The 27,275-nt window shown below is 36.3% G+C and overlaps 1 protein-coding gene across 2 annotated transcripts in view; it reads left to right on the forward strand.

Moving 5' to 3' along the window:
* The first annotated feature begins 414 nt into the window (after positions 1-414).
* Positions 415-27,275, forward strand: part of tbc1d22a (TBC1 domain family, member 22a) — a 126,832-nt gene continuing 99,971 nt past the window's right edge. For both annotated transcript variants that reach the window (XM_056747996.1, XM_056747995.1), the window contains exons 1-4: positions 415-604; positions 1,387-1,443; positions 5,177-5,601; positions 14,554-14,733. In XM_056747996.1, the coding sequence (XP_056603974.1) occupies positions 543-604; positions 1,387-1,443; positions 5,177-5,601; positions 14,554-14,733 (724 nt within the window). In that variant the 5' untranslated portion in view covers positions 415-542. The remainder of the gene's footprint in view (positions 605-1,386; positions 1,444-5,176; positions 5,602-14,553; positions 14,734-27,275) is intronic.

Consider the following 27,275-nt stretch of genomic DNA (forward strand, 5'->3'; position numbering starts at 1 on the left):
GATCTTTGGTAATTCACGTTCTTAGTCAAACTCTGCTCCATTTTAAGGACACACACAGAAAATGATCAAATACTGTGCAAACAATCACTTGGTAATATCAGTGTCCCCTTTGCAATGTAAAGTTGTCAAATATACAACAAATTATTTACAAAATAAATACATAATAAGCTGTTAGACTGTTATGTTGTTATGAAATAATATTTTTTTATGTGAGATGAAATTAATTAAAGAACGCCTTTCAGCTTTGTGTTTATATATTTGTATACTATAGAAAATATTGTGCAGAATTTAGAATGGCTTTAACATGTATTTCAGTGTGTATATTTATTAACTTTTAATTGGTTGTACAGTGGCCACTCATGAGTCATGACTGCCCTTAACCAATCACATTTGGACCCTTCTGCAGTAGGCGGTACCAACATGGCGGCTTTCTGAGTTTACGAAAAGAAACTGAGGTGTAAATAAACTCTTTGTGCACATTTTGCACATCTTATTAGTCTTTCGCTCAAATAATTAATGAACGGTCGATTAGAGGGCAAAGGATGTCAGGTGACGGCAACAAAAAGCAGTTCTGGAAGAGAAACACAGCCAAGGTTCCTGGGAAGTGAGTGACGTGTTCATGCTAATATTTGTATGTTAGCTTTATGCCAGTGTTTATGTGTGTTCAGTTGTAGATATATCTTATCAAGCAATGTTTTATAATTGCAGATCTTGTCAAAATAGGTTTTCATATCCAGAATAACACGTGTCAGTTAAATCGGATCTTTTTTTGAAGTCTTTACTCATGTGATATGAATTAGCTGAATAACTTCGCTGTATTAATGACTATGCAATAACTTTGTGTTAATCATGTGTAGAGGCTTTTAATTCCCCATAATCGCAGTATGATCAGATTTTATTATCATATCGGTGTACTTATCAAACACATTTGTTTTAATAATCTGTTTTAAGAAGTCATGTGTTAGCTTGTTAGCTGAGTCCTGTTGGGCCTCTCTTGTCAGTATTGAAACAAGTTCTGTGGTGGTACAGACAAAGTGTCTAAATGTATTGATAAATGCTGGTAGTTAATAATAGTTAATAATAAAGGCTGGTATTTTTCTGCCATATTTGTACATTATTTATGTGGCACTCAAACTTTTTCAAATAGTGTTTGTACTACCAGCATAACATCATATTGTTTTTAATTAAAGTGTTATTTTGATATATTCAGGCAAACTTCTGATGCACTACAAAACTGTTTATTGTAATTCGTCTTAAGTTGTTTTTGGAGGAAATTAGTTGTGTTACTCTTCACTGGTCTAACCTGTTTTCAGGACACATAAATAATGGTGAGAGATGTGGAAGTATAACCTTGTTTTGTTTATTGTGGTACTTTTCTTTTCTCAGTATCCAGCATGTGTATGGAGCCCAGCATCCCCCATTTGACCCTCTGCTACATGCAAAGTAAGCAGAGTAATATTTGAAGAATTTAACAGATGTTTGTGCTCTTATATATTTTAAACTCTTTTAGAAATCGTTTGATGCTTATTTGTTTGAAGACACTTTTTTCAAATATACTGACTTGATCTTTAAATTGTACATTGGTTGCTGCTTTCCAGTTAATGATGAGAAGCTTACATTTCTCTGACTAAAATGTTTCATAATGTGCACACTGAATTTTAAGCTAAAACAAGCACACATTTGGCTGCAATCCTTGACTTTTGTCTCGGTATCACCATCTGTGTTTTAAACATAAAAAAGCAGTTGAGTTATTTTCTGTATGTAGGTTGTGATATATCTGCCACTTTTGTTTTGACCAAATGAAAATGTAAATTTTTAAAAATATTACATTAGTGATGTCTCCTTAACTGTTCAGCGGAAAAACCATCTCTGTATCGTTCTTAAATCCCTTTACATGTCATAGCCAACTCTCAAAATAGAAGATATTTGAAGAATGTTGATAACCTAACAACGGTGGTGCCCATTCACTTCTATTGTACAAACACAAAACCAATTAAAGTCAATGGGCAATGCCGTTGTACGGTTACCAACTAAATGTTCTCAAAATAGTAAGAGTAAAAGATGACAGAATTGGGTGAACTATCCCTTTGATAATTTGAGATGTTAACATAACATTTCACAGAGGATAGCTCTTTTAAACTTTCCACCCTCTTAAATGCAACCATCTATTTAAAAGCTGTATTCCAAATAAAAACTGCTTCCAATTCTAATTTTCTGTGAAAACTGCCCCTGTTACATGTGTCTACACGGGACGTGATGCGGCGCGACACGTCATAAGACAATAGAACGCATTAGAACCCATTATAATTTCACAGTTTGTCCACACTGGATGCTGTGCAACCCGACAATCCCATTAGAACAAGCTGTGTGTTGTGTTAGGTCCAGTGTAGACACTGTGTTACACACATTTTATCTTTAAGTTTTTGCATTTTCTGTTTTATCACCTAAATGACAAAATCTGTCAACACTTAACATAGTTGTTATGGTACTCCCTTCATTAGTTAAACAAGTTGTAACAAACGTTGAAAACAAGAGCAATGTGAAACATTACAAATCACTAATACTAGTAAGTACTTTACACTGATTCTAGAACAGATGTTACTGTAATGAATCAGCAAACCCTGCCCAACAAAGTGCCACGTGAAACATGATGCCTCAGGTAGACTATGTGCGGCCACTGTAGCTTTTGTACAAAAATATTTTAGTGTTTTTGAATGTATAATGAGTAGTGAGAATACAATGTCGTCTTCCTTAGTACACGCCAATATTAGTATATTTTTTCCCTGAGGATCCCAAACTTAAATATAACTTGAAAAAATAAACAATACTTCCTGATTTTTGTGAAAGGCACTGTGCACCTTTTTTAAATTTTGTGAATATAAAACAAAAATGTGATATGAATTGATAAGCAGAACTATATGATGTGTTTGGCAGGGATTCAGTGACAATGAACTGTGATGGGATTCATTTTATTCTTTACAAAACCAAAATTTATTTATAGAGATGTTTTTAATTCATGGCTTGATTTAAGTAATTTTTACAAGTTCAAGGCAAAGGGTGACAAATTTTGCAGACGCTAAAATATAACATAAATTTTACTATTATCCTAAAATGAATTAGCAACACTTACTCGAGTGTAGGAATACTATGCATCTGTATTTACTAACTTCGACAATCACACCAAACGGTGACGTCACCGCATAAAGACATCCAGAATGCGTAAAGAAGTAAATGATTTGTCGCGTCATTCATGTCATCGTATGTGTGGAACTATTACGACGCTCGGCAATCAATGAAAATTTAGCAATTTGCCATGTATGTTCCAAAGAAATCTCACGTGGAGGAGCATTGTCCAAAGCGGAAAGGGCACATGTTTCCCATTCATTACTCCTAAATGCCTCGCCCATTCAGAAAACCCACACGGGACCAGTGGAGACTCGCGATGTGAAGCCAGGCGCGTGTTTAAACAAGGCATTTGACTATATGACAACTCGCCACCGTCTAATTCTTTTTGCCATTGTTACAAAACAAAATGAAAATTCTTTTACACTTTTCATAATACACAACGTTGAGGATGTTTGAGGCGTTGTTTCTGAATCTGATTCTGCAATACATGTGTCCGTCACTTAATCAGACACAGGCGTGTACAGGCGAGCAGAGTGGTGCTGTGTTCATAGCATAGATTGTGTAAAATAGGTTTAGAGACTTTTTTCCATGAGAGCGAAAGCGACAAGTGTCATTTTGGATAAACAATAACTTTAAGTAAGTGGAAAAAAATATTTTCCGTATAGTGAGTGGCAAAAGCAGCACATTCATAACCAAACAGTAGCTTAAAGTTACTTGTAAGTGATTAAATTAATGATAACAAATCAGCGTTTCAAATACCTGTCATTGTTACTGACTGGGCATATGATTGTAAACATTTGTCCGTAATCAGGGCTAGACTGAGAAGAGAAATTGGCCCTGGCATTTTTTGGTCCACATCGGCCCTCCACTATTTTTGTGGGCGGGGGGTTTTGTGCATGGTACATGTTGACCGGGGGGATTGCGCATGGTACCGTGTCTTTTGTATTCACTGTGCGTTAATTCGCTTTTATAATACGTCTGTCAGAGCGGCAATAGAAACATTGAATATGTAAACGACTTCAACTTTATTGGGTATTCAGTTCTGTAAATTCAGAGAGTTAGCGCATGAACATAGCGATGATGTCACAGACATGCTAATTAGCACGTAACACCACCTTGCACCGTAGTGAGGGATAAAAATAGATTATGACAGATTTTTTACTAGCCTGTACAATGAAAAAGTCTAGTGCAACCTCTACTGAATACAAAAACCTGGCAACTGCAAAGGCAACGGTTAGTGTGTCTCTCACTCCATTAATTTGGTCCTCCTCAAACTTGTATTTTACAATGTTTAAGTTACAGCAGACTTCTCCATTTTAGGAGATTAAATGTTTATTTGTCTTTCACAGTTTACTTTAGACAATGTTGAAATAAATCTTGTTGGTTGCATCAGACTGGTCCATTTTGTTTTTATTTTTGTCTTTGTTGAGTAACCTGACATGCATAAGTCTAATTTTAAAGCTGTATTAAAATGTTCACTGTATAATTATTTTTATTTGTGATTATTTTGTACTCTGTAAAAAACAATAGTTCCCTTTCTGCCAGTTTCTCGACGTTGTGTCGAACCGACAGATGGGGTTCGCCCTCGCAAATTTCATTGGCCTTTTCTAAAGTAGTCGAAGTGATAGGTTCTCAAGGGTGAACCCCATCTGTCGGTTCGACACAACGTTTCGTTCTCTCCATCAGGGAACTGAGGTTACATCCGTAACCAAGACGTTATATAACATTAATATATATATTACGTAATTACTGTAAAATAAAAGAAAACTCTAAAATATTACAAAAGCCTACATATTGTATAAATTTTACTGAAAAAGGCTAGCGGTGATCACAGAGCTTACTTTTAGTTATATTAAGCTTGAAGCATCGGAATCGAGATCGGTATCGGCCGATCACGATGGCAAGAAATCTGTTCTCCATATCGGCTGGAAAAATCCTTATCGGAGCATCCCTACTATGCATATTTAGGGTTATTGTTCTCCTTGTATTAACTGTTCATTCATCCTGACATAAACAGAATTGGAATTTTGATAATGTATTTCTATTTCAGCCTGATTAAAGCTGGAAATAAGCCTCCATCCGCTACTACACCAGGAAAGCCAAAAAAAGCCACCACCTTCCAGGAGTTTGAGAGCATCACCAGCGACGCTTGGGATGTGGGTGATGACGACGATGAACTTCTCGCCATGGCAGCCCAGAATCTTAACATTGACGTTGTCATGGAAACAGCCAATAAGGTGATAGAAAACCACAGCAAGCTTCAGGAAAAACGACAGCAGCAGATGGACAAGAGTGCGGAATTTGATCAAAAAGAGGAAGGCCAAGAGGAAGATGAGGAGGAGCCAGAAGAATATGAGGAGGGAGAGGAAAGGGCCGAGATGACAACGGACCTTTCATTCAGCTCAGATCTGCTTTCACACAGTGATAGCAGACTGGTGAAGTCACATAGTGAAGCACCTGTTGGTTCACCTAAAGGTGAGTAGTAATAATGGAAAAGGGAAGGAACAGGTTTTTCTGTTTTGCTGGGTCCTGTGTGACTTGAACCTTATATGCAGTATATAGTATGTAATTATCATGAGCCGATTGGCTGATGACACCTAAAGTATATACCCTAGCCTCAAACTGGCCAAGCCACAAACCTTTCCTGAGCTGGGATGTCAATATAATGGACCACCAGGTCCATTTCATGCTTTTTACAGCCATCCGAAAATGGGCTTTATTATACTGCCAACATAATGTAGACAACAATTTTGATGGGTTTGTAGATGTAGGACCTACTGACAGCTGCCTTGTCTTAGCTTTTAGATGGTTTGCACAGTAAAACCCTCTTTGGAAACGAGCACCTGTTTTTTTATGCGTAATATATCTGTTTGTGCATGTAAACATTCTGCAAAGTTCATGCCAAAGGGAGTTTCTCTCCAACAGAATACACGTTTCCTGAAACGGCTCTTTTGTAGTCCTTCAAATATATTTTGTGGGTCGTGACTTGTGCTGTTGTTTTTCTATTTCCTGAGGGTCCTTTATCATGCAAATATTTTCAAGATTGCATAATGCAAAGGAAGTCAAAAAAGTTTTTTGCTTCAATCTCTTTAAAAATTTTGCTTTTCAAGTTGCTGCTCTTAATGCACAAATGCATCTCTTATGAAGCCCCCTTAAAAACCTGAATTCAACGTTAAACCATCCTAAATATACAGTCATTGGCAACTTTCTTGGAGACCCATGTGGTCCCAAGGAGAATCTAGTGTAAAAAACTGTGAATAAAAGTTTGTATGTTTAATTAATTAAGATACAATATAAAATATTACAATGTGAATATAATGTTTTTCTTATTTAAATAACTACTCCACTACATCCACTAACTAAGCAACATTATTAAAACCCATCAAAATCTAATCATAACATGTACCAGAAGTAACCAGGGCATCATCTTTGAAACCCTGATAATGTAGACACGATCAATCATTGCGTTCGGACTAAATGCAGTGATTGGGCAAACGTTTTTTGGTCCTATGCCTTTCACAGACAATATATAATTATAAAAATATCATTGGACCACTTTACTTATTGATTGCTTTCAGGATGTAAAACAATTTGAAACCAGCATGACAAAAAAAATTCTGGACAGTATAACCCCTAACCAGAATGGACATTAGTCGAGCTGAGCGCTGGGGAAAGATGGGGGTAGGGGTGTGGACATCCAGCCTTTAAGGCGTTTGTCATGTTGCAATAGGCGGTATCACGTGGCAAAATTTCTTATAATAATGGATTCTCATCGTGCCGTTCGCTTGCAATATAATATCTGATGCTTAATGTTTGGCAACCTTGCTGACGGTGCACTTCCGTAATAATAACCACATAATTGTGACCTATGTTGATTTAAAATGACACAGAAGTTGCATAAATTCCGAAATGACCATTCATGTGAACTGTCAGACCTGTATCTGATTTAGGACCACATATGGATTTGGTGCTTCGATCAGATCAAAAAGATTGGATTCCATGTGGTTTGTCTGTTCACACTGTTATGCAGTAAACAGAAATCAGGGGTCTCATTTATAAAACTATGCATAGGATCCTTACTAAAAGTGTATGTGCGCCCGAAAGCCAAAATAGCATACGTCAAAAAATATTCTGACTTATAAAACTGTGCGTACGCACACCTGTGAGCAATATTAGCTTTATAAATCATAAATTACCTGCAAGTGTGCACACGTGAAACAGCCTGAAAAAGGCATGCAAAGCACCTCGTGAATACTGATTTGTATATTAATCAGACTGTCGTACAATCTGCTTGTTAAACATGACGTCACGCACCATAATGGACGTATACCGTTTCCGGGTCCAACCGCTATCAGATGCTATAGAAAAATAACCAAAAATTATGTAAAGCTGCCAAAACCCCCCGTTCCCATCGTTTATCTCTGCAGGGAAATCATAAATGACCACACATGAAATTCACTGCGATTTACAAATTAATAACTGTTATAATAATTATAAATAGATTAAAGCCAAAGAAGGTCTCTGCATCATTTATATGTTTACAGCATTTAGACTGATCATAACACCTCATTAAAATTACATCATTAATTAGCGATGTCCTTCATCTGAGATAAAGTTTAAGTCGAAATTGTAAAAGATGAATGTTTCTTCATTCCGGTTTTGTTATGAACTTAGTTAGGACTGATAACGGCGACATAGAGAGAAATGATTGTGCGAGACCTTAATAGCTGTATTTCCAGACTTCGACTTTCGATGATTATGCACAGTATTTAAGGAAAATTTAATTAATATTTCTTTACACTGTGTTCAGCAGTTGTTTTATTTGATGCTGTCTCTATTCAGTTCGATCACCTCCTCCTCATACGCTCATAGTGTGATGGTGAGTCAGTGCTGATTGAATATTTGATCTGGATTTTACAAGAATGTGCATGAAACAATTATCACTCGATACCAGCGCAAATAACTCTGCAGATTAAATTTTCTTTATAGTGTGGGTCTCTAACGGATATGAGGTCAAATTAAGTTTGTGTTAGGCAATTATGCTTATAGTCTTTTTTATCACACCTACTTTCTGCAATCTAATTTGTGTTGCCAGTTGTCTCCAGAATGTGAGTACGCATGGGTCATAGTTTGCTTACAGGTGCGCACATACTACCGTCAAGTTTGTTTTTAATAGATCACAACTATTGAGTGGAAAGTGGCGTACACAATGTTTATAAATGAGACCCCAGATCTGGGTCACATATGAGCAGAAATACTGCTTCAGATGGCAGTGTGAACGTAGTCTAAAAACCTGTGTGGACCTGGAAAACGTGTGTTGCTGAAGTGTCAATACTTTTTTTTAGTTTGAGCTTTATTCGGTTTATGTACCATGTGTTTTCTTCATAGGGCTGTCACTCAACTCGCATTGCTCAGGTGTAGCAAATATAACAAAAGCATATTTATTTTAATAATACCGTATTCCCTGCTGTTCATATCACATTAGATGCAGTGATCATTTAAATCTGAGATGCAGTCAATCTTGAGTTCAGACAGGGACATGGATGCCGTCTGCTGCTACCTGTACCAGCATGGACAGACAGATGTGTCTGTCTTTTGTGTTGCTAGCCTCAGCAGCGATGAATGACTGTGAAAATGGACTTCCTATGTTGATGTGTATCGCCTCTTTTGTAATACCACTTTTGTTTTCACATTCAGGCCCTGTCATGCAGTGTCATTTCTAAAGGGCTGATTAGAACATCATTATATATTAAAAATTTACATTTTAATGTCCGAAAAAACTCTTTAATTTATTAAAAAAAATGTATGTCTCTAACAAATAATGACAATAACATTTGTAAACATGCAGCAGTTTGAAATGTTACCGAAATAGCAATATTAATAAAAAATTTCACCATTCTTGTGACCATAGCCAAAAGTAATGTTGCTTTTGAACTATTTCATTAAAAAGGTTTAAAGGGATAGTTCACCCAAAATTGAAAATTCTGTCATCATTTAACCTCAGGTTGTTCCAAACCTTTACACATTTCTTTGTTCTGCAGAACACAAAGGAAGATCTGGAAGAATGTCAGTAGCCAAACAGATCTCACCACTCATTTACTGCCATAGTAGGGAAAATACACTCACCTAAAGGATTATTAGGAACACCTGTTCAATTTCTCATTAATTCAATTATGGTGGTGGTGTAATGGTGTGGGGGATGTTTTCTTGGCACACTTTAGGCCCCTTAGTGCCAATTGGGCATCGTTTAAATGCCACGCCCTACCTGAGCTATGTTTCTGACCATGTCCATCCCTTTATGACAAACATGTACCCATCCTCTGATGGCTACTTCCAGCAGGATAATGCACCATGTCACAAAGCTCGAATCATTTCAAATTGGTTTCTTGAACATGAATGAGTTCGCTGAACTAAAATGGCCTCCACAGTCACCAGATCTCAACCCAATAGAGCATCTTTGGGATGTGGTGGAGCGGGAGCTTTGTGCATCCCACAAATCTCCAACTGCAAGATGCTATCCTATCAATATGGGCCAACATTTCTAAAGAATGCTTTCAGCACCTTGTTGAATCAATGCCACGTAGAATTAAGGCAGTTCTGATGGCGAAAGGAGGTCAAACACAGTATTAGTATGGTGTTCCTAATAATCCTTTAGGTGAGTGTAAATACTATGAGAGTCAATGGAGGATGAGATCTGTTTGGTTGCTAACATTCTTCCAAATATCTTGCTTTGTGTTTAGCAGAACAAAGAAATGCATACAGGTTTGCAACAATTGGAGGGTGAGAAAATTATGACCGAATGTACACCTCTGGGTGAACTATCCCTTTAATTATTAAGTGAGATTAAAACATTGTAACTTTAATGTTTTTCTAAAAAAAGAATTATGAAAAAAGAAGATGATTAATTATCTTATTTACTCAACCTCATGAGTCATTCTTGCCCAGATGTATTCAGCTTCCTTTCTTCAACTAATCAGAGATTTATATTAAAGCACAGACACAGGCTTTTTGAAGCTCCAAAAGCCACATGATTCTCAACTGGTGGGTCACAGGCCAAGTGTGAAGATCTGTCCTGGGTCATGGACAGGAATAAACTAATTCTAAAACAAAGTAATAAAGTCCATTCAACATTATAATCCTCCAGAATAAAGCTGGTTTATCAGTTTTTAAAAAGAAAAAAGACACCATTCCCTTTGTTGTACTATTAAACTCAATGGTATTTTATCTCAAACACTTGTTCAATTCCATTCAAGTTTTTTTATATAGCGCTTTTCACAATGTGTATTGTTTCAAAGCAGCTTTACAGGGGCAAACAGGAAAAACAAAAGGTTAAAGCACATTGCATGGTATTTATACAACGAGTAAGATCATTCTAATAATTAATATCTAATTTCTAATTAAATAAATAAATGAATGAATGCAGTCTCCCGGTGAGCAGGCCAACACTGCCCTGCTGTGGCGAGGAACCCAAACTCCAATGATTGATTAATGGAGAAAAAAACCTCGGGAGAAAGCAGGCTCAACCGGGAGGGCCAGATCCCCTCTGACGTGTCATAGCTGCACTCAAACTGGTGACATGTGATTTTAGTTTAGCATTTAATACCAAATATTGTAACTTCAGCATTTATAAGACAAATAGTCCGTCTTTGCTCTTGGTTGGGGATGCTGTGGTCTGAGCTGGGATGGTCCGATGGTCATATTTCTCTTGGCTGGTGGTGGAATTGCCTTAGGTGGAGCTGAGATGGTCAGTCAGTCTCAGCTGTAGCTGGCGTTATCTCAAATTGGGGATGGGCATCTGTCGGTCGTCTGGACACGGTGGAACTTCTTCCTACCTCGGGATGGGCCTCCCGAGGCAGAGGCGGAAAGAGAATAAAGAGAATAATTAGCGTAGCTGCTGTTCATTAACTATGCATTAAGTGAAGGCTTGGCTGAAAAGATGTGTCTTTAATCTAGATTTAAATTGGGAGAGTGTGTCTGACCCTCGAATAGTATCAGGAAGGCTATTCCAGAGTTCAGGTGCTACGTATGAGAAAGCTGGTCCCCCTTTGGTGGATTTTGTTATTCTAGGTGTTGTCAAAAGTCCTAAATTTTGAGATCTTAGAGAGTGTGATGGGTTGTAACGTGATAAATGCTCGGTTAAGTAAGTACGGGCTAAACCGTTCAGGACTTTGTAAGTAATTATAAGAATTTTAAAATCGATATGATACTTAATGGGTAGCCAGTGAAGCGATGATAAAACTGAGGTTTTGTGATCGTATTTTTTTTACCTGGTAAGAACTCTGGCAGTTGCATTCTGAACTAACTGTAGTTTGTTTATCGATGATACAGGACAACCACTAAGAAGAGCATTACAATAGTCAAGCAGTGAGGTCACAAATGCATGAATAAGCTTTTCTGCGTCTGCAACACATAAACTATTTCGTAATTTGGCAACATTTCTAAGGTGGAAGAAGGCTGTTTTTGTGATATTTGAGATGTGATTTTTAAATGACAGGTTGCCGTCTAATATAACGCCTAGGTCTTTAATTGTATTTGTCGGAGTAACAGTGCAGCTTTCAATTTGCAGGCTGTAATCGGAGATATTCTGTTTACTTGATTTTGGTGCTATAAGTAATATTTCTGTTTTGCTAGAGTTTAAAAGGAGGAAATTACTAGTCATCCAATGTTTTATGTCCTCGATGCACTCTGCCAGTTTGGATAGCTTAAAGGAATCATCTGGTCTTGATGAGATATATAGCTGAGTATCATCTGCATAACAGTGGAAGCTAATTCCATGTTTTCGAATAATGTTGCCGAGGGGCAGCATGTATATGGAGAAAAGCAAGGGTTCTAAAACCGATCCCTGATGTAATCCATAATTTACTTGCGTAAGATTTGACGATTTCCCATTTAAATGGACGTATTGATATCTGTCTGTTAAGTAAGATCTAGGGCTGCAACTAACGATTATTTTAATAATCGATTAATCTATAAATTATTTGTTCGATTAATCGATGAATCGGATAAAAACCAAAAAACAAGAAAAGCATTAATATCCAACCTTTTATACAAAAACAGAACTGCACAAGTGTGAAGAAGTGCACAAACATTTGCGCCTTGAACCTCCCTGAGCTGTTATAATAATAATAAAATAAAAATATAAAAAATAAAGAACAATTCAAATCAGAAAATTTAACAGGATTTCTCACAAACTCTCACACTGACACACACACACTTTCTCTCTCTCTAAAATTGACTTGAAGCTCATTCATTAAATTATAATTATCAATAATAACCTATATGGGACATAGCACAGAATACACACTGCAAAAATTGCTTTTCTAATTTAGTAGCTTTGTCCTGTTGTCAGTCCAAATATCAAAAAAATCTTAAATCAAGAAACATTTACTAGACACATGAAATAGCATAAGAAAGTATTTCTTGCTTTCTGAATAAACACCTCAAAATTAAGCAATTGTTTGTTTAAAAAAAGCAAATTGATCTGCCAATGGGGTAAGAAAAATAAGCTTAACGAAATATAATCTCAAACAGAAGTTTTAAGCATCACTTAATTTTCTCATGCCATTTTTCTTTTCTAGTAATCTTGATTTAAGAATTTTTTTGATATTTGGACTGGAAACGAGACAAAATTACTTAGTAAGAAAATATTTTTTTTGCAGTGTAGCTATACATGACAACAGAATGAAAAATGAATGGTCCAAAAAAGGATGTTACCACCCCTGCATTACTATTGTTAATAGCAAGTTAACGCTAACTTGTCAAGCTGGATAACGAGTAAACACCAGCACCAGCGACATTACGTTCTTCACTTCAAAACGGAACAAAAGTGGGATTCTGTAGTGACTTAACCTGCTGTTGAACTCCCTTCCTCCTCATCAAAGAACCCAACATATTTCCGTTTCAGGTGCTGGATCATTACTGTGGTGCTCCCGTGTCATGTCATGTCGTTTTTGCATATATTGCAATTAACACACTTTTTCATTTTATTAAGTGTGAAATGCTCCCGCATCTTTGATGACTTGGTTCGCGTTGATTTCTCTGCCTCCGCCATGTATCTTTTCTCTAACTCCGCTGGTTTATTAGTAAGATCTGAACCATTGCATTTTCTGTCCCTGAATACAGATATAATTGTGTAAACGATCTAGTAGTATTTTATGCTCTACAGTATCGAAAGCAGCACTAAGGTCAAGCAGGACTAAGAGTGAGATGTTACCTTTATCTGATGCAATAAGGAGGTCATTTGTAATTCTAACGAGCGCAGACTGGCAGAGCCAGACTGAAACTGACTACGTGTGTGACTCGAAACTGACTAAATTAAGCCATTTGTACCGATTTTGTGATATTTTCACTCTCAAAAAATCATGAACATGATTGGTAAAAGATTTGGCACTGTACTTGATCCAACATAAAATCTTGGTCCTTACTCATACCTTTTGAGAAGATTTGAAACACTAGATTATGTGTATTTATTACTCAAAACTGCAAACCGCAAAAAAGTTGACTGCTGGGTTAGGAAAAAATTAAGCTGCGCTTGTTTTTCAATTTCTCACAAATTTTCCTTACCACAGGGAGGTTTGTGAAAATACTTGTGTATCTGCTTGTTAAGTCATGATGTAAGAAATACTGTTTCCGGGTCCAAGCCCCCACTCATTTCACTGTAGGATATTATTAAAAATGCCGTTTATGAGCATTATTTATTCAGGTCACATATTTAAGAGAACTGGTTATAAACTCACTGTGTACACTATTGTCTCCAAGCTCACAGAATCAATAACATCAATGTTTTTTTTTTTTTTTTATAATTCTAAGAGTGGACATTTGTGATTGCCTTATGCAGATAAAGTATTGGATTGGGTTTTTTGGGGAGTTTTACATCATGCCATGAGTGTATATTAGAATTTTTTTGTTTTTTTTCTGTGGCATCTGAAAGGGTCGTTAGACCCGGAAATGGTATATGACCTTGCATAAATGGAGGTGCGTCATGCTTAACAAGTGGATTGTGATATCAAATGCAAAACAAGAGAACAGCTAAGCCCAGCAGCCAATCGGAATGATTGTGCTTATCTGACCGAATAAGGTGACCCGCTGGCCTGCCGTCAAATGTAATTTGTGTAATTTTTTTTTTACATTTTATTATAGATTATTAATGAAATGGTACTTGCTGGAAATTTCCACAGTATAGTCATGACATGGAAGACCATCTACCCAGGCTCTTTAATAGATATTGGTTGACATAAAAGTGTTTCATTACCACTAGCTGGGCAACAGCTTCCTCTGACCTGCCGGCAAAATGATGTCCTGTTGTCAGGATGTTTCAGGAATAGACTTAGTCTCTGTAATTAAGTTTAATGGGCTGAGGAGTATGAGAAGGCAGCCAGTGCTGTGTATATGGTCATTAAAGCAGTGTTTTCTCTTGTTTCTGATCAGAGGTGGGCGGAGAGTGGACAGGACTCTACAGACAACAATCCCTTCCTCACAGGCCCGTGATTCCACTGGTCGCCCGCATGGCAGATCAGAACACATCTGGGACGCCAGCTATGACAGAGAGAGAGGCATCGCGACTTGACAAATTCAGACAGGTTCTGGCCGGGCCAAATACTGATCTGGGTAAGATACTGTCCGGTTTCTTTATAAACCTTAATTTTAAAATTAATTAAAAAAAACGTATTTAAATAGATTGACAAGCATAGTGTCCACTTTTTCCTATTCAAAGAAAGTGTGGATAGGAAATTTAAAATCATGTCTGATGTCGTAAAATCATATCTGAAATTTCAGATTATTAACCATGATGATAAACTAACATTGTGTCTACACCGGACGTAACATGACAACGGCTTGTTCTCAATGGTTTGTCGTTTCACGATGCGCAGCATCCAATATGGACAAAATTTTAAGTTGTAAAAGTTTGTAATGTGTTCTATTGTCTTTTATCGTGCCGCTTCCAGTGAATACAAGTTACTGTTTCGAATTGGGTTATGGTAAAGGAGTTGTACTTTCTTAAAGTCCCGGTGAACCGAAAGTTGCAATCATTTTTACTTCAGTGTTGTGACTCATTTCCGAGTCGGATGAAATTTAAAAAAAACCACCAGACCCTACATTACCTTAAAATACCTTATCTTAACTTAATTTGCATTTTTATTTTGTTTTATTTTAATTAGCTATTATATTACTGGGTAATGTTATTCATATACCTTACCCTACCTTACCTTACCCTACCCTACCTAACCCTAACCTACCTTACCATACATTACCTTGCCTTATAACTTAATTTACTTTGCTTTTTTATTTTTTATTTTAGTGAGCAATTATATTACTGGGTAATGTTATTCATACCTTACCTTACCTTGCCTTGCCTTGCTTTACCTTAACTTAATTTACTTTGCTTTTTAATTGTGTTTTATTTTAGTGAGCTATTATATCACTGGGAATTGTTATTCATACCCTACCCTACCCTAACTACCCAACCTAACCTTACCTCATCTTACCTTACATTACCTTAATTTACTTTGCTTTTTTATTTTGTTCTACTTTAGTGAGCAATTATATTACTGGGTAATGTTATTCATACCTTACCTTGCTTTGCTTTGCTTTGCTTTGCCTTGCCTTAACTTAACTTAACTTTGCTTTTTAATTGTGTTTTATTTTAGTGAGCTATTATATTACTGTGTAATGTTATTCATCAGCAGAAATGAGAGATTTCAAATAGTGGCCGTGGCTTTTTCTCTGCAATTTGATTGGATGTATAAAATCAGCCGTTGCATTTTGAAATGGAACTGGCAGCAGACTGACAGTGGAAGGGGAGAAGTTAATGGATGCTCCACCCAAGCCGTCCACAACTTACTTTACTTTACTTTTTTATCTTAGTAAGCTACTATATTCCTGGTTAATGTTGCTCCTCAACAGTAAAGTGAGAGAAGTTACATTGTTTGGCTTTTTTATTTTGAATAACGAACACTTTAAATTCATACATAATACTCCTGGGAATAGTACAAGTTCTCACAAAAAAATATTATTCAAATAAATATAAAATTATTGCATGTTGACTTCAACAGTCTTAAAGCTCTGCATGGCTTTTACATTGGCTAAAACTCCTAAATTTTTATATTTTAATTAAGCCTTGTTGTGCAAGCACTGTTGAGCTTGTGCAGAGGCAGCAGATTTTGCCAGAGGGGAACTGGAATCCCCTGGTTGGGCTTGGGTTCCCCTGAGGGTTTTTTTCTCGATGGGAGTTTTGGGTTCCTCGCCACCGTTTGGATATTGTTTTGCACTATCTGCCTGGCCGGGGGGGCTGCTTTAGAATTTAGAATTCATACTTGTGTCTCATGTACAGCTGCTTTGTAACAATGAAAATTGTAAAAAGCGCTATATAAATAAAGTTGAGTTGAGTTGAGAGTTGAGTTAAACCTCTGGGGCTTAAACAAGACAGATCAAGGAAGTCCAGACAGTGTAGATGTTAACAGGCCTCAGGATGTTGAAGTGTCAGTTCTGGTTTTGGATGACTGGCTCTCGGGGTGTCCCTCTATCAGTTTATCTGCTGTTGCTGTTATTAGATATCTAAAATGACGAGTTAGATGTGCAGCGGCGGAATGAAATATGAATGAAATCTATAATTAAACTGGGATATCCAGCATTATAATGATTTCCTATCCCTCCACAAGACAGGAGACCCTCTTCTATCAGTGAGGGATTGTAACTTAAAGACACCCCCCAATAATCACTTTATGAGCGCAGTTTGAGCACAGTTCTTGTATTGACTTATTTCCTACTGAATCAAGAAGTTCGGGTTTTAGAACTCTCCCTTTTTTAAGTCGTTACTAACCTTTAGTGGCTGATAATATTAGGGGAGTATTTTAGAGATCTTGAAGAAATGTAAGTCACAAATTCTTTATATGCCCTTGAGTTCAGGATAAATTAACCGTATTTTCTGTCGATTTTCAAGGAGCAGATCATCTGTAAGATCATCGATGACCTTAAAGCTTATGGAAATGAATGAAATGCCACAAAAGTACAATTTTGATTTGAAAGAATTCTCCTGTTGTCCGGAAATGCAAAATAATAGGGGTGGGAGGAAAAATCATGAATCATTCACATATGAATTGCCATTCAGTCTTCTAGCGATTCAAATCGATTCACAGATTTAAAAAAAAAGTTTAAAATGTTATAATTAAATGTAATAACATTATAACTTGATAATCATTGGAACAAAAAAGGCAGAAGTCAGTCTTCCAGTTAGAGAGCGCACACCTCACACGGAGATACGGCGGAATATACACCAGCAGTAGAGAAAAACCATTCAACCCTGTTGTACTAAACTTCAATATAACGAAATACATTTCAGGATGGTCTTTCACTGCATCTACTCTCTATGTGCATTGAGCAGCAGGTAGAAACAGAGCGTTCAATTAACCATACTGCGCCCGAAGTGTCAATGAGTGCAATATATCACTTCCCAAAACATAGCACTGTTTAGATCTAAGAACATGATCATACTTCTGTAAATATGCTGTTTGTTAGCCAGCTCACACACGCTGCACGAGACAAATACAATAATATTGCCAAAATCTTCTCTCTATGTGTATGATGACTTTGTCAGAGGATCTGTCAATTTGTGAAAGTGAATGCCTTTTAACATGTGGATCTAATGAATCACGTTTATTAAGTATTATACACTTATGTTAATGTCTGACAACAGAAAATGTCAATGAGAATGGCTTTATTGTGCACTGTGTTGTATTTTAATACAATATTTGACAGTTCAAAGACTTAAAGCGAAAGTGCCAACACTGGTCTGAGTCTGAGTGCAAATACGACGTAATGGTGTTTTCTGTATGCTAATTATTACTTCAAGAATCGATTCTGAATTGAATCGTGACCCTAATAATCGATTATGCCTCGATCGTGAAGAACTAAACGATTCCCACCACTACAAAATAACTTGGATGGAAAAGAGTTAGTCAATCCTATCTTTATATATATATATATATATTATATTAAATATATTACACAATATATACTATAGACAGTGACAATAAAATATGTAATTTCTGTGTAAATTTACTAATGTTATCATTAAAATACAATAATAATAAGGTATATCAGGAGAATGTCTTTCTCTTCTATACATTTATTTAAAGGTATCTCAATTTTAGCATTACAATTTACCTTAAGTTTGTTTAAATGCCTACAGTAAATTATGTGGTATCTTATAACTAACACTAAAAATGTTCATAAGGCCAAAATTATATTTACTTTGTATTGTAAGGTAACCTACAGGGGGGTTTTACCTGTTTTTTGGCAAAATTACTGATATTTAAAAGTGATGCTGTATGAAAACAGCCTATTTTAGAAAAGAAAAGTATAATGAGACAATAATGAGCATAAAAAGGTCATGATGAGAATAATAAAAAGTAGTTTTCTTCCTTCACAAGCTCTGGTTTCTGAAGCATTTTGCTCTATACTCTTTCACTGGCTGTATTAATGAGTGCCTGCACACTGACAGATGTGTTTTTAGGAAGAAGGCTTTAGTCAGGAGGTCAGCTTTCACCTCTCTGAGAGAAAGAGAGACTGCCACAATCACAGGAAGCAATTACTCCCTAATGCTGGACACGGTTGCCATGACAATGCATCACCTGCTGTCGAACCCTTCTCCACTTCCAGTTTACCCTTTCTCTTTCTGTCTCGGATGGGGGAGCTGTGGTGCTCTCTTGGCAGTGTAACCACGGCCAGTTCTTTTACTAGCACTCAACATCAAAGCCACAAATGCAATCAGAGACTATTTCATTTAGTTTAGAGGCATTTTGATATATGTGTTCATGGAATTCTGAAGCAGTGCGCAGCCTGTATCAGAAGGCAAAACAACAAAACCTAGGGCAGGATTGTTGCTGGATTTGATTCCAAAAATAATTGACTCCTCGATTTCAAAGTTTCATTTAGGTGAATTAACTCTTTAAGAGTCTTCAGGAAAGAAAGTTGATGGATGCAATCTAGGGCTTTGGAATCGCGATGCTGACATGACATATTTTGCAAAGATTTATAAAAATAAAGGTTTAATATGTAGATATAAATAGTAAATAAACCAACACATAACAAATCATATAAATAGGCTGGTCTTTCTTTTCAGGCATATAGTAAAACAGCTGCGTGTGTATTAAGCACAACATGTTTCTCACAACATGTTTGTAAACCTGGATGACTGTTTAAAGCTGTTAAAGCTGGAGAATGCTACTTTGAGTCTGCACCGTTAGCAATATACTTGCATGTAAAAAAAAAGAGAGAAGACAAGAAAGAACAGTTGAATGAAAAATGTGTGTCTAAGCTGAAGTGAAGAGACACTTAATACCTGATCTCTTGACATCTGTTTGAACTGGAGGACAAGATCATCTATTTGTCCTTTCCACTGCAGAAATCTGCTATATGTGCATATGCTGTTATGCATGTAAATGCTATTTCTCGTACAACACACGATTTGTCTAAAGATTAATTTAACTGAGCTCAAGATCTATAAGGTCATCTTGAACTCAACTTTCGTTCATCAATAAATCGCAAAGCTTGGCCTGAAAATCTGCACAGAGGGCAAAGTATGCACTTTTTTGCTAACTTTTTCTGTGCAGAAAAATGTCACCTGGCTCAGGCTGTTGCCTCCTGACGCAATCCATACGAAAGACAAAGCAAATTTCTAATGCAGTCAATGAAATGCAGGCATGCAGCTATTCTGCAGTCTCGGAGGAAGTGTCTGCCGTGCTCTCCCCAGACACCTGAACTATATATCATCCTCCTCAACAGCCTGTGTTAATACAGTAAAGTATCTCTTTACTTTTTAGAACTGCATTACTTTATGAGTCTACCATGTGCTGCTGTGTCCTTTATATAACTTAACAGGACTCTTTATGAATGTAATTTATGAGCTTAAGAGCTAGAACTAAACATTACGAGCTCTGAAAAGAGACATTTATGAGTATGTCATCTTTTACAGGCCCCCCTATAGTGAACTAAAAAGCTCTTTATTAGGAAGGTTATGAAAAACCTCCTTGCTGATTTATGACAGTAAATTTCTTTTTGCTTTTGGGTGAAAATTTCACAGAAAATGTCATATTCTGGCTTTGTTTGGCTGACCCTTGTTTTCTAAACTATTTGGACTTGCTATATTCCATATACTGTACAAGAGAAATGGATTATTTGAGACATAGCCTCTCTTTTTCATATGATGAAACCTGACCTGATTTGACAGGCTCCAAAAACAAGCAAAACATTTTGTAAGTCATAATGTTTCATGTGTTACATTCAAAGTCTTTTGAAGACACTCGATAGTTTGTGTGAAGAACATACATCAAAAACCCATCTGTTGTTTGTTCCACTTTTTTATTAAATTGGATAGTATGCATTAATTTCCTATAGGGACACAACCCGTCAAAAGTTTTTGGACACTTGAGTGAAATGTTTCTCATTATTTTAAAACCTTGTGATCTGAAGGCGTATGCTTAAATGTCTGAAACTTGTTTTGTAGACAAATATACAATTTTGCAAACATGCTTTTTTTTCATGACTTAACTAATTAAAAAATGTTTTTGAAATGGATGATTTGACTTAATAACAGAGAAAGAAGAGCCAAAATGAGCTGGAACTGGAACTTTTATTGTTTGAAAACCGTCTCAGGATGAGACCTTAAGAAGCTACTTGATAAACTGAATAGAAAACATATTTGCAAATTCTGGACAAAAGGTGAAGATTTTAAAATATAACGTTTTAAATATTTTTTTAATTTTTAGTTAGTTTAACTTAATTCGCATACTTTGTTTAATGTCATAATTTTGATGAGTTTATTATTATTCTAAAATGTTAAAAATATGAACACATAAGTGAGTGGGTGTCCAAAAATCCTTGACTGGTTGTGTATATGGCTTATATTAGTTTATTCAGTGGCAGTAATTTGGTTACATTGTTGATTATCCCTTACATCATGGACTTAGAATAAAATGTTCTTTGCAGAATTTATTTTAATTAATTAGTTAATATTTTTAATCGATTGACAGCGCTAATAAACATTGAAATTTAAAGGGGTCAAATGATGCGAACACGTGTTTTTCTGTGTCTTTGGTGTGTTATAAGTTGCCCATGCATGTATTAGACACGATAAATTGCAAAAATTAAAAGTGTCCGAACAAAAGACTCATTCTATCTGAAAGCAAATGCTCACCCAGACCTGCATGAACCGCCTCGTGTAACCACACCCCCACAAATCCACGTCAGTTTGTGGTATGATTTGCCACATGCTTGCAGTATTCGACCAATTACTATGCACTTGTTAACTGGCCAATCATATCACACCTTGCTTTTCAGAGCGATGAGCTTTGTTTCAAATTTGTGCGTTTCAGAGAGGCAGGGCAAAGAGGAGATTCAAACATGCACGGTATGTGGAAAATACAGCATTTTTAACCTTAAATCGTTTATACACATTTCATTACATAAAAAAACCCCCATAATATTCGTTTTAGAGGTGCCTCTAGATATGACTCCTTTAAACGGTGTTTAACGTATTTGCACCTTTATTCTTAAAGCAATATTCCTCCTACTGAAAGTCACGGCATAGTGTATTGGATATTTTTGGTCACACGTCGTAGTGTGATAAAAATTTGCAGGTCAGAGTTCACTCAACTTGACCTTTGAAACGAGGCAAAATGTGAAATTATGAATGGACGTCAATGGAACAAAAAGTCTATTTTGATCGCACAATTAGTCCTTAACCAGCCCTTTGACACTGTGGTCTGTATTTGTCGTAGGTTTATAGATTTTTTTTTGTAGTTTAAAACCTTCCCACCTTCCATCACTGAAATATGTTTTTTGGAAGAAGATGAGCTTAATATATATTGTTTAATTGACAGAAATTGTGTTCTCGAAATCGGTGCTTTTGCCATTCCTTTCTTTGCAGAAAGGCTATGATGAATCATTGGTACATTTACTGTATTTAAGAAATATTGTTGACGGAATATGTTTTTTGTTCTTCTGAGAGATTATAGGGCACATGCTTCCTGTGTACATCTATTCAGAGGTGTTTTGTTTAATTCACTTGCGGTAGTGTTTGAAACACACAATAGAGCACTAGACAGCTGATGCAGAGCCAACACGGAGTACTGACATTGTAATCTATAGTGTGTTCTGAAGAAGCAATTTTCTTTTATAAAGAAAAAATAATGGAGTGCAGTAGATGAATTTTTTTTACACTTTAACTGGTGAACTGAAATTGAAACTAAAGGAATAGTTCCCTCAGAAATAAAAAGTTTATAATTGTCTTACCCTCATGTTGTGCATATAACTTGCATTCTGCAAGAATTCAAAAGGCCATGTTTGAAGAAAAGTACTGGATGTTCTTCTCTATATGCACTGTAGATAAAGTAACGATAAAATGATTTATCTCATTTATTTCTAAATGTCCCCGTGACCTGAGGTAGTTCGGATAAGAGGTAGAAAATGAAATGAAATTTCTAAATGTCCTTTAAGCAATTTTAGAGGAAACATCTGGAAGTAAATTGATTTTTCTATTCTTAATTTCGACCAATATTTTGGTCTGTTTCTAATGCAAATAGTATCATGATGCTTTTCGTATCCCTATTTACTATCATTGTATGAAAAAGGCAGCGTGAATGTTCTGCAAACATCTTGTTCTATGTTTTACGGAAAAAAAGAAAATCAAATTGCACAAAGGCAAGCAAATGAAACGGAATCTTCATTTTGGGTGAACTTTTGCATTAATGCTGTTTTTGTTAGATTTGTTTGATCAGTTATAGCCAGCTGTGGGTTTAAGAGAGAATAGATTTGTGGTAATAGCTTGTATTCAGGGAAATGGGATGCCTTGCTTGAAAACGTTCAGTGTAATTTACAGATCTATTGTGAAAACTGTTTGTTTATTTCATCTCACCCACATCATTTTCAGAATGAATGTGTCATTATGTAAGAGATGAAGGGATGTAATACATGATTCTCATTGATGTTGAATATGATTACAAAATGAATTTTGCGCTTTGTGTAGTGAAATATAAACTCCAATTAGCAAGAAAAAACACATGAAACTCGAAAGGCTTAAAATATAATCAGCCAGTGTTTTGAGTATAGCTGTACCACTTCAAATTCCTGCTGCCGAGTTAAGAAAATGTTTGTGTTTTAGAAATGTGTGAAACTAAAAGGGTGGTGAGGAATAGAATACTAAGGAATACAAACCTATTCCAAGTTTGAGTTGCATAAAAGCACATCCAGGTCATATTTTCAAATCAAAATATATATAAAAAACAGTTAATTGTAAAGAAAATTACACTAATGATAACTTGGAGGAAAATAGTGCATATATATTATGCTAATATAACTTGGGCAGGTTTAATTTTCTTTATGAAAATAATTTTGTCATTCTGGGATTATGTGATGAAATATGACCCCAAGAAAGGTCCTTTACAGGTTGTATAAGATCTACATAGCTGAAGGCCACAGATGCTTTTCAGGTATGCTGTCCAGAGGAGCACAACCTCTTTTGAGGTCGTCCCCGAGGGACGGAGACAGCGACAATGAGAGCATGAAATAGTGTACGTCCAACTGGCCTCTCTTCCTCTCCCCCATTGTGAGATTAATGCCACGTGGAGGAAATATAACAGATAGTTTAATTAAGTGCCAGGGCACAAGATTCATCGACTAATTTCTGCAGCTGACAGCGCAAATGAGAGTTCAAAGGTGCGAGCCGAGGAGACACCCTTGAGTGGCTCCGTGTTTAATGAATTGAGCGCTTTTCCTATAAAGTTCCTCCATAAAGCAGGAAGCACATTAAAGCGCGCATTCAATGTGCCAGGACAACCTGGCTGCCTTATATACTACACTAGCGCTTGTACCTGACCGGAGAGAACACACTCTTGTGTCCTCTGCTGCAATGCTTTAGCAAGCACTGCGAAGGCGACATGCATTCATTAGACCTGCGAGGGTGTCCTTAATGATGATGTATAACTTAATGAAGAATTTGGAATTGCCTGGATTTCTGCATGAGTGTTCTTTAAAAATGAGATGCTGTATTTCTTTGTCGTGAAGAGATAGTTCACCTATAACTGAAAATTTAGTCATACTCTCGTTTAAGATGTTCCAAATATGTATGACTTTTTTGTCAAACACAAAATGAGATGCTGTGCAGAATGCACTTAAAGTGAATGGGTCTTCTAAAATATAAACTTTTGTGCTTTCCAGTTAAATTGTGAGTCATTATACACTAAAATTACCTCCCTCTCCGGTGGCTCTTCACATCTGCAATTGCCCTTCACAGCAACAGCACAGCTTGAATGTTATTAATTAATGTCACTATGTTTTATTTTTTTGCGTTAAAACTGTTTGACAACAAACATTAAATCAAAATCAAATTTTTTTAGTAATGGTTTAAAATGTGCAAGGTTTGCCTTTGTCATTAGACTGCTTGAAGGACCCATCTGTTGTATTACCAGTATGAGATGTAATTTTAATTAATCAAGATGTTGTTGTACAAAACATTTTTGATACATTTGATGAAACTAGTTAAAGAGGAAAGACTTTTTGGTCTCTTTAGTCTTCTAATAACCTTTTTTTAACTTGCAGAAAGTTTAGCCTTTTATTAAAGTCAAGTTTTCTTGCTCCAAAAATTGTAAACCCGGATAGGTTTAAGGGGCAGTTTTTTATTAACAGCGGCCACTAGCATTGTATTATAGATTTACCACAAATCGCTTCGTCCAAATACGACGGTGGCCACCACAGCACAAAAATGATGTCGTTCTTATGTTGACTCAGGGAAGTCATTTTGCGGTCATAAGAAAGACTGTAGAAAGAGCAAAGTCTCATTTATTACATAAAATAAAAGGTCTGTGGATTTTAAGTTTAAAAAGAAGGATAAAAGTCAGGAGCTAGGACATGTTAATATTATAAAGACTTTCCAGCAGAGACAGGTTAGGACCCGCGGCACTGAGGCTTTAAGCAGATATACTCATAGATAACTATGGAGATACTTTCCTTCAGAGAGAGCTTGGAGAGAAAGATCGGCTAAAAATCGACCCAGAGGAGGTTGCTTTGATTCGGATCTGTACTGTATTTGAGTTTCACTTTGAACATTTGTCAATGACAACAGCCAATTACAGCTGAAACATTCTAGAAATGGGTCTTCATCATATCAAAAGCTCCACTTATCGGCACAATGGTAACCTCTTAAAATCACCTATTTTACAGAACTCACTAAACATTGTATAAACCTCCTCCTCTTGTTACCTTAATATAAATGCATAAAATACCTACTTTAGAGATTAACTTCCAATATTCGGTCCTCACAAAGCATGCTTGAAATCGCTCTGACGTCATTAGAAAATATAATTTTTGAGTTAAATGTGTCATGAACTCTGCTTGTTTTTTGTTTTATACTGTTGTATGAAGTTCTTATGACTTTTGCGTGGTTTTTACATTCAAAAACTTCAAAAGCAATAAGTAATAGGCTATTTTCTACCCGGGTTTTGAAGCCGGCTCGACAAACGCTCTGTTTGAATTGGGGTGCGGCATTAAAGACTTGAAAGTAAATGCCCACTGCTCTGATTGGATTGCAGATTGCGTAGCAAAGTTAGTTCGAGCCTTCTGTGAATGTGGTACGAGACGTAACTTTAGGTTACACATTTGCGCGGGTTAGTTTTATCTGGGGACCTCGCGTGATTCAGAAAAGCCTATAGTTGTATGGTGTTTAATGATATATGACCGTACCTGTCAGCATTTGAGACACGTGATCACGAACCTGACAGAAGATCACCGTGATCGCGGGTCTCATATGTTACGAGAGTTTCCATGATGAATAAACAAACGGGAGACCCTGGTAACTTGCGATCTTTAACAACATGTTTATTGCTTGCTTGCTCTATCTGGTTCCGCACAACTTGTTACTTCAGTATCAGTGGGAGGGACTAGAGAATTATTTGTTGATATTCTTCTGTGGAGGCGGTGTTCAACCTATAGATTGGTGCATTCCAGAACCTGGTGTGCGCTGGGCCTGTTGTCAGTAACCGTTGTAATTTCACTAACAAGGGCGTTAGAAATTCTGAAACTTACAGGATGTTTGCTTGAATACTATTCCCTCTTATATAAGAAAAGCATGGGTTAAAATTGATGTCTTAAAGGGATAGTTCAGCCAAAAACTCCAATTTGCCGTAGCTGACGTTTACCTCAGGCCATCTGAGATGTTGGTGAAATTTTTTCTTGAGTAGAACCATAAAGGAGATTGTTTGTTAAATCCGGAGCCCTCTCTGCATCAAATAATGGGAGTATATGGGGTCCTCCGTTCTAAGAATTCCTAAAGCACATAATTCCAAAAAGCGACTCCTGGCGACATGTTGACATTTCGTGAAGTGACTTGCTCAATATTTTCATAAATTTGAACGACATTTTTAATAATCTTAGACATACTGTACAGCCTCAACACTCCCTGTCTGCAGGTGATGTACCACACGCAAATACTACAAGAAGAAGATTGCGATGAGGCAGGATATTATGGCTAATATTATAATACATTTTGTCTACCTTGAACTCGAAATATAAAAATCATTAAACACACTTAAAAGTTAAGATAAATTAACTTTTTCACAGTTTTCACACTTATTTTTAATGAGTGGATCATACTGTTCAGGAATAAAGTTCATTTTTAATGTGATTTCACTACTTTTAATACCCATTTCCTACTCTGTTGTCTCCGTGTTGACTCTGTTGAATGGCACTCCCATGGACCACACCTGCCTCTTTGATGATGCATACTCTACACAGTCTATGTCTGTATTTGGCATTCGTATTTTTTTACTTTTTCCATGATTCGCAAAAAAACATGCTGCATGTTATACATTGGAGTATGGACGATGCTTTGTCTTTGCTATGCTTTATTAATGCTGGGGATCTACAATTGTTTGATATTTTGATTCTATCTCCTCTATGCAAATGAATGTTAGGAAATTTTCTGTCAAATTACAATAGATCATACAGGTTTTGTAACTTTTGTTACACTATAAGTGCCACCAGATACCTGAAAATCCATTTACATTTTCTTGTGGGGCACTTTTAGTTTAATGTTCTTGAATTATGTCTGTAATTTAGTGGATAATCAAACATTTTTTGAAACTTTTTCCATTTGCAGA

This window comes from Triplophysa dalaica, chromosome 5, assembly GCF_015846415.1.
Source record: "Triplophysa dalaica isolate WHDGS20190420 chromosome 5, ASM1584641v1, whole genome shotgun sequence".
Lineage (NCBI taxonomy): Eukaryota > Metazoa > Chordata > Actinopteri > Cypriniformes > Nemacheilidae > Triplophysa > Triplophysa dalaica.